Source organism: Colias croceus, chromosome 11 (genome assembly GCF_905220415.1).
Source record: "Colias croceus chromosome 11, ilColCroc2.1".
In the NCBI taxonomy this organism is placed as follows: domain Eukaryota; kingdom Metazoa; phylum Arthropoda; class Insecta; order Lepidoptera; family Pieridae; genus Colias; species Colias croceus.
The window spans coordinates 10,851,600-10,860,862 of NC_059547.1; the positions used below are offsets into that span (position 1 = coordinate 10,851,600).

General features: G+C 33.7%; 1 protein-coding gene across 1 annotated transcript; it reads left to right on the forward strand.

Annotated features, from left to right (window-relative positions):
* Positions 1-3,170: 3,170 nt before the first annotated feature.
* LOC123695707 (odorant receptor 85c-like) lies at positions 3,171-8,165 on the forward strand. The gene is made up of 8 exons (XM_045641616.1): positions 3,171-3,216; positions 4,252-4,388; positions 5,001-5,361; positions 5,713-5,866; positions 6,326-6,431; positions 6,963-7,058; positions 7,435-7,593; positions 8,090-8,165. The coding sequence occupies exons 1-8, from the start codon at positions 3,171-3,173 to the stop codon at positions 8,132-8,134; spliced, it is 1,104 nt and encodes a 367-aa protein (XP_045497572.1). The 3' UTR covers positions 8,135-8,165.
* Positions 8,166-9,263: the final 1,098 nt, after the last annotated feature.

A 9,263-nucleotide genomic window follows, 5' to 3' on the forward strand; every position in this document is an offset into this window, starting at 1 on the left:
TATTTATTTAATTAAGGTCAGCCAACAGTTGTTTACATCAACACATACATACAGAAACAATAACACAAAATAACTTATATAAATGCAACAGCTACTTAAAGGCTAACACCACATGCAAGATAATAAAAACAAAACGGTTATGAAAACAAACAAGGCAGTTACTTAGTACTTACAATACAGTTAGTTTACATCTTAAGTTTAAACAAAAAAAAAAAAGATTTCAAAAATAATTTTCTTAATAATCTAAATTGGATTAACATTATGACATTATGAATGAAATTATATTATAAGCTCAATGATTTTAAATTAAATTAATAAAGTGTTCATAGATTTTATTCAGGAACAATCTATGGCTATCAAAATTAATATCTGTTACATCACTACACTCATTCAAAATTTTAAACATTCTTAGAAGTGGCGAATTAGTACCAAGAACAGTTCTTCGTAATGGAGGGTAAAAAGGTGTAATACAGCTACGGGGATACCTATATGGCACGCGAAATCTAATTTGACTCAACAAACCGGGACAGTCAATTTTATTTCTTACAAGTTTGAATAAGAAAGATGCATCAATAATGTTGTATCTAACATGCAAAGCACGCATTTTAAAATAGTTAAGACGCGACTTATATGAAGGTAGTTGTCTAAGCTTCCCAACAGAAAATGCTAAGTGCCATAGAAATCTTTTTTGTACTCTTTCTAGTCTTAGCATGTGAGTAGAATAGTGGGGTCTCCATACGGAACTACAATATTCCAGGCTGCTTCGTACCAAGCAGTTGTATAAAATAATTTTTGTTCGGCCCATACTAACATTTTTCGTATTACGTAATACGAACCCAAGCATTTGGGACGCTTTTTTCGTTACGTTCTCAATATGTGGTACAAAAGTTACTGATTTATCAAACAGGACACCGAGGTCCTTTATTGTGTCTACTTCCTGCACTACATGGCTTCCAATATAATATTTTGACTGCACTACAGAGTTCTTTCTAGAAAATTTTAGATGGTAACATTTTTTTGGGTTCAACTGCATATTATTGAGTGCACACCATTGAATAAGCCGATTTAGATCTTCCTGTAGGAGACCGGTATCACTTGGTTTATCGATTTTTATGGCAAATTTAAGATCATCTGCATACAGAAAAGCCTCTGAGAAAGAAAAACAGCATGGCAAATCATTAACATAAATGTTGAAAAGGATTGGCGCTAAATGGGATCCTTGCGGAGCACCAGACGTAACATGATGGACATCGGATGCAAAGCCATTTACGACAACGACAAATTCTCGGTTTGTTAAGTACGATTGTAGCCAATGTAAAAACGAGCCAGTAACTCCATAAGCCGAAAGATCAAGTGAATGCCTGATTAATAGGCTTTAGTTTGATTGACGTAATTCTTGAGTCAGAGCTTTCATGAGCGTTGGATAATAACATACGAAGCCTTTACCTTTGTAAGCTTCTGCTCTACCATTCACTACAAACACCTAAAATGAGTAAGATATACTTTTATATTATTTATTTATTTATACTTTATTGCTCTAAGATTTTAAAGTGAATCTTAATCTTGTTATAAACTGCAACTGCCGTCTTATAACTAAGTAGTAATTTCTTCAAGACAAACAGACAGACAGATAAGTATGTATATCATTATGAAAACACTATGCTATACGACACTATGCTATAGTAATATCGTTTCTGTAAATTTTGTTTTTGTGTGCAATAAAGTGTTTTCTATTCTATTCTATTCTATTCTATTCTACGACATACATCAAAAGTATTTAAGGACATTGAATTCCTTTAAAAAACATTATAATTAATATTATGATAAGACAATTTTTTTAGATAACAGTTGTCATTAAAAGCTCTATAATATTATTATGCAGACTATTTCCACAGCTTAATTGAATGCTCAAGCAATTTCCAAAAACAGAGTATTTCCACACGAAGAACCTAGCCTAACCTTGAGCGGTACATAAAAACGTCTACAAATATAAATTTTCTCGAAACACCACTCGATATCACTTGTCTCACGGTGAAGCGTGTGACACTCGTCATCGGTAATTTCCCCAGAGAAAGCTGTATCACCGTCGATTCTTCACCACAGTAATACGTATATTTTACTGTCTAATCGAGCTGCGAACCATTGAGACTTGAGTGCTATTTATTCGTAAATCTTGTCAAATGTTTTACATAAAACACGCTGTTAAACGGCGCGATGTTTAGACACGTATTTACTGCTTGATGTGATAAAAGAGTATTTATGGGGCAATGGTCTTAAATGTGTTTGTAGAGAAAATATTCAGAATGTTTTCTTTAAAATAATATCATTACAAAGTAGGACTATTCCTTGGGCATTTCAAATAATATAAGTATTGGTAACTAGCTGTGCCCCGTTTGTTTTACCCGCATTGCTCTATGGTCCGCTCCTATTGGTCATAGTCTAATAATATGTATATTGCCTATAACCTTCCTTGTTAAATGGACTATCTAAACGTGAAATAATTTTTCAAATCGGAGCCGTGGTTCCGGAGATGAGGGCGTTCAAATAAACAAAATCTTCAGCTTTACAATATTAGTATAGATACATTAATCAAAAAGTTTTTGAGCTTGAATCCATCAACAATCAAATTAGTTGTGACAGATTTTGTACCTATCCTATCCTGGGAACTTTAACCTTAAAATCCCATTATGAAAACGGGATTTGTTTCTGGAAAATTATAACTGTCTCACCAAGCTAATTTTTCTTGAAAAACTTCAATTTATGTTGAATTACTTATTTGGAACCCACAATGTTTTTATATGAATGGGAAATGTAATGTAATTAGAAAATATGTTGCTTTAAAGAAATGAAATAGAAATAAAGCGATTACTCAATTTCTTGCCTACTTTAATGTTAAAAATTAGCATTTATAAATTATTACTTGGGGGAGGCCTATGTCCTGCAGTGGACGTCCTGAAAGGATGTAATGATGATGAATTATTACTTCCTATTTCCCATCACTAGCCCGTCTGGCAAAAGAATCAAGCTACCTTGTACAGGGTGTAATAACATATTTGCTACCTATGCAAATAGGTATCTACATTTAAAAAAAAATTATTTCAGGTGGTAAGAAGTTTCAAGACATACCCAAAATGTATAAACTATATTCGTTTATATTAACTGTACTCATGATGTATCCTAACCCTGCTAAAGATAAAGTCAGGTTTTATGGAGCAGGTAAATAGTTATCTCAATTATTTATTTTCAATTACGTATTTTATGAATTAAAATTAAATCCATTCTAAAATTTTGAAAGCAGAAAGAAATTTCAATACGCTACTCGTATTCTCTATATAGAAAAATAAATCAATATTTCTCTTGGTCACAACATCACGCGTGAACGGGTGGACCGATTTTGATAATTATTTTTTTATAATATTCCTTGAAGTACGAGGATGGTTCTTATGGAGCGAAAACGTTAACATGTACCACGGACGAAGCTGGGGTGGACCGCTAGTTTGTATTATATTTTCAACTAAACATTTATAAAGATAAAAAATTTGCTGTACTATTTATTCTTATCAAATGGCCGGATTTAATATTATAACTAGCTGTACCCCGGGGTTTCACCCGCATTGCTCCGCTCCTATTGGTGTTAGCTTGATACCTAATATATAGCCTGTAGCCCTCTTCGATAAATGGGCTATCTAACACCGAAAAAATTTTTCAGATCGGACCAGTAGTTCTCGAGATTAGCGCGTTCAAACAAACAAACAAACAAACAAACTCTCCAGCTTTATGATATAAGTATAGATTCTGCTACAACTGGAACAAATCAAATAGCATAAGATTGAGGTTCACCCTTTGTCAGAGGTTTTGCCTGGTACCTTCAACACTTTCATACAAACAATGTTTGTTTACAACTTTGTTTAAACTAACCCTTCAAAGTTTTACAAGACTCTGAGCAACACAAATACATTACCCATACATAATGTATATAGACGATGTATATAGACTACTAGCTGTGCCCCGCGGCTTTATCTGCATTTCTCCGCTTCTATGGGTCTTAGCGTGATGATAAAAAAAAGTATTTTCAATTCGGTTCAGTTCCTGAGATTATTGCGTTCAAACTAACAAACAAACTCTTCAGCTTCATATCTAAAACCTAATAAATTATACATATACTATAAGCATATATAGGAATAGAGAAAGTGACTTTTTCTTATACTACGTAGTGATTATTAACTAGAGATTTTTTTTATCTTCTTACAGTTTTGATCGCGCTATCCTGTGTGCCCCAATTTGGTTTTATGTTGTACGACATAAGCATTCGCATTGATACCGGTGATATGGAAAACCTCGTCAGACAAATGGTCATTACCATCGTTTTATTGTTTGTTTTAATTAAGGTAAAATAAATTCAAAATATAACTATTAAAATGTATAACGGAAACTAAAAATAGGGACTGCATTTAGAGCACGAGTTTGAGAACATAAATAAGAAAGAATAACTCAAACTAAAACTGATTTATTCAACTGGGTTTTCTTCAAATCTTCAAAATTATAGAATAATTATTAACTACCATTCTGAATTATTTTCATTGGTAGTAGTAAAACTATTTGATAAAAATGATAAAATTATAATGTTTAACTTAATCTCACATTTTAACACAATAAAATGAAATCTAGTTACTACTACAAACCAAATTTTTCAATATCTTTAACTCAAATTATAGATCTAATATAATATATTATAAAGTCGAAAGTTTGTATGGATGTATGGATGTATGGATGTTTGTTACTCTTTCACGTAAAAACTACTGAACCGATTACAATGAAATTTAGCACACATATAGAGGGTAACTTGGATTAACACGTAGGATAGTTTTTATCCCGGAAATCCCACGGGAACGGGAACTATGCGGGTTTTCCTTTGCAAACGCGGGCGAAGCCGCGGGCGGAAATCTAGTATTATAATAATTTGACATTTACAACATTTACAAAAATGAGTTCTTTTTCAGATGTTTCTAACCATATTCCGAAAGAAAGAATTACGAGCGATTTACAATATCATCGAGGCTGACTACGAAAGCTTCAACAATCTGCCAGAAGAAGAATTATCCATTGCCACTGAAGCTATAGAAAAGACTCAAAAGCTGGAGAAAGCGTGGATTCTCATCATCGGTTCTGCTGCAGCGTCTTTCCCACTGCTAGCCTGTGTTCTAACAGTCCACTCATCTTTCACGGAGAAGCCCAGAAAGTACATGATTCATGAGACCATTATGCCCTTTATCGATGACACGAAATATTCGTCTCCGTTCTTTGAAATCCAAGCAGTATACAGCTTGTATATAGTTTGGCTGGTCTTCGTTGGATACACGGGTACTACTTTTAGTTTTTTGTTTGTCAGTCTTCATGTTTCTGATAATTTCCATTGTTCAATCCAAATACATAATCCAAATATTTTCTTTTGTATTTATTTAGAACTAGCTGCGCTCCGAGATTTCACCCGCGTGACTCCTCTCCTGCTGGTCTTAGCGTATATATGGTATATGTAGCCTTCCTCGATAAATGGGCTATCTTACACCGAAAGAATTTTTTAAATCGGACCAGTAGTAGTTCCTGAGATTAGCACGTTCAAAAAAACAAACAAACTAACTCTTCAGCTCTATAATATTATTGTATAGATTTGGAACTAATAAAATAATTAAATTCAAAAATTTTATTTTGTAGGTTTCGACGGTATGTTCTCTGTATGCATACTCCATATATCGTTGAAAATAAAGCTATTTTCACACAAGCTTTTGCATTTAATGGACGACACAGATGTACCAGCTATAAAACAAAGAATTGCTTCCATCGTGAGAGATCAGTGCGATGTTCATAGGTATAAAATTTATAAATACAAAAATAAACGTATATTTAACGTAGTTAGTAATAATAGCTCAGCTCCTAAAGGTTTAAAAGTCTTGAGAAGGTGAAAGAAAATCAGTTTATCTCCATATTGCTCATCGCCACTGCTCCAATCCATTAATGAAAACTTTCTGACGAAATTTTCTAATGAAACAAATATGGTGGATTATGACCTAAACCCTCATTCCACTGGGTCAAAAGTCTAAAGTATATTTTCTCGGAGTGGGAATAAAATGAGCTGATGATGGCATTATTTATTGTATATCTTTAATTACTAGTGAGTAGGTTTAAGATTGATTTAGCGCACTTTTTACTGCGGTGAAACATGGCATTCCTATGAGAGTTTTCGTTTAATCATTTGAACAAAGCCGCGGGTGAAAAGTTAGTGTTAAAAATTTTCGTTTAATAACGATTATCTTATTCACAATTGCAGTTTTATCAAACAAATTCAGACGAGCTTTGAAATATGGCTGGCTGGGATATTTCTCATATCCGTGGTACAAATTGGTATGGCTCTAAGCCAGACCGCTACAAAAGGCGTACGTACCTATCCACGTTATTTTGTTCACACATACTATTTCACTTAAATTTAAGTTACTTTAAACTAGTCACTTGCCCCAGCTTTACCTCATATGTTCTAGGATAAAAAAATCAAAATGTAGTCTATGTTACGCGGTATTTACCTACTGATTTGTTGTGTAAAATTTTATTATTTTCAGGTGAGTAGTTTTTAAATTCAATAAAATTGAAAAACAATATTTTATATACCTACCTTATTAATGTGGTACTTTGAAAAATGTTTTTTGTTTGATTAATAGATATTATAAATGCGAAAGTAACTGTGTCTGTCTGTTACTCAATCAAGCCTAAACTACTGAACCAATTTTCATGAAATTTGGTATGAAGATATTTTGATACCCGAGAAAGAACATACTACTTTTTATCCCGGGAAAAAAAAGCAATCCCGGAAATCCCACGGGAACGGGAACTATTCGGGTTTTTCTTTGACAGCGCGGGCGAAGCCGCGGGCGGAAATCTAGTTAATTATAACTTCATCTTTTTCTATTTAGGAAAGTGAAGTGAATATCATCTACTATGTGTTTGCTGTGACCACGGCTGTGCACATCTACCTGCCTTGCTATCTCACTTCTGATGTTACTTTTAACGTAAGTTTTATAGAACTGATTATTTTCCAGTGAATTTTTTAATATTTATTTGCGACCACTTAACATCAGATAACTACTGCTTCTTTGCCTGATCTGCCATAAACAAAAATTGCTTTAAGAAGAGACAGAATCTCCTTTTTGCATATTATTCACCTTTCCGACTACGAAAGGAAGAGGTTTATAGGAAGAGGACTTTCGAGTGTATCTTTATTTATATGCCACGCTCTACAACCCAACTACTGGACCGATTTTAACTTATAAGGTGTCGTTGATCATCAGAATTATTGTGGTAGTGACATAACCATAAGCAAGCAGTCGGGATTTTTCATACTTTTAATACTCGTTGTCAAACTTTACCATGGCTTTGCTTACACAGATGGCTGAAGTACCGAACTGTATATACGCTTGCAACTGGGAGTCAACCTCTGACACCGGCGTGCGCCGCTCCGTCGCCATCATGCTTGCGCGCGCGCAGGTGCCCACGCACTTCAAGGCGTACGACATGCTCACGTATAACATGAAGATGTTTGTTTCGGTGTGTTTCCTTTTTATCTAATATATAAAAATCAATGCCACTTTTCGTTGTAATTCCATAACTCGAGAACGGCTGAACCGATTTCGATAATTCTTTTTTTATTATATTCCTTGAAGTACGAGGATGGTTCTTATGTAGAGAAAACGTAAACATGTACCACGGGCGAAGCCGGGGCGGACCGCTAGTATAGGATATAATAGTGGTTATATTATGACAAATACACTATATATATATGTACCTGTTCAAATAATATAAAAAATAAGCGTAACATTTTAAATTACTGGCATTGCCACGCGCTTTTTCTGCGGACGAACCTGCGTCCCGCGCGCAAAATCAAGTATTTTTATAGGTTCTGTCTTATTCTGGAAGGTACATAAGCATTGACATATCATAAAAATCTTTTCAGTAGATAGTTTTTGCGTGAAAGAGGAACATACATACATCCTCATAAATTTTCACGTTTGTAATGTTAATAAGATATTTCTTCTTGTTTCAGATAATGCAGACAGCATATTCGATGTACACGCTCTTGAGATCGTAAAAATGTAATTTTGTCAACATATTTTGGGTAAATGTAGTACCAAATAAATTTGATCATAATTTATAAAAGGGCTTTTATTTTATCTAAAAGAATCAATTTTACACTTGTGGCTCTGATGCTAAAAAAGTGTATGCAATTTTTAATACTTACGACTGTCGGTCTGTCCTATGTATGTTTAAATCTTTAAAACTACACAACGGATCTTGATGCAGTTTTATTTAAAAGGTAGAGTGATTCTCGAGAAAGTTTTAAGTATATAATTTGTTAGGTTTTAAACAAAGTGGACAAAGCCGCGGGTGGAAAGCTAGTTCTTTATACTAAAGGTTTTAACAACACGTTAACATAATTTAAATTGGAAACAGTAGTATGACGCTTTTAAATGAGTAATAATTTTTTAACCTTTGTAAAGTGAAAAATAATTATTACACAATACACAATCATTACAAAGATAAATGTTTTAAATCGCAAACCAGCGTAAACCCAACATTATTAATAAGTCTCTTCAAAATAGAGATAAATAATTTTGGTATGTAATTAAGGCCGAAAATATTAATCCGGGCGGACCTCATCAACAGAAATATTGTACTTATTTTATAAATTCATAACTATTTTTCAATTTTCTTTTGATGAAATCGTATAATTTTTATTTAAAACTAGCTTCCGCCCGCGACTCCGTCCGCGCGGATGTCGGTCTTCGCGTGGATGGTTATTTCTCCATTTTGAGTACCTCTGTCAATAACATCTTATAAATATCTATTGGACCCAATTTCCAAATACGGCTAGGCCTATAATAATACGCAACGTGTGTTCGCGGTTCTACGGAACAACGTCTATGGATAAAACTGAAAAATTAAGATTAATTTTTTTCTACGTATTTTTCCAGGATAAAAAGTATCCTATTTTACGCCCAGGATAATAAGGTATAATTATACCAAGTTTCATCGAAATCGAACCGCTAGTTTTCACGTGATGCCTTAACATACAGACAGACAGACAGACAGACAGACAGACAGACAGACAGACAGACAGACAAAAATTTTTTTAATCACATATTTGGGTTTGGTATCGATCCAGTAACACCCCCTGCTATTTATTTTTTCAATATTTTCAATGTACAGAATTGACCCTT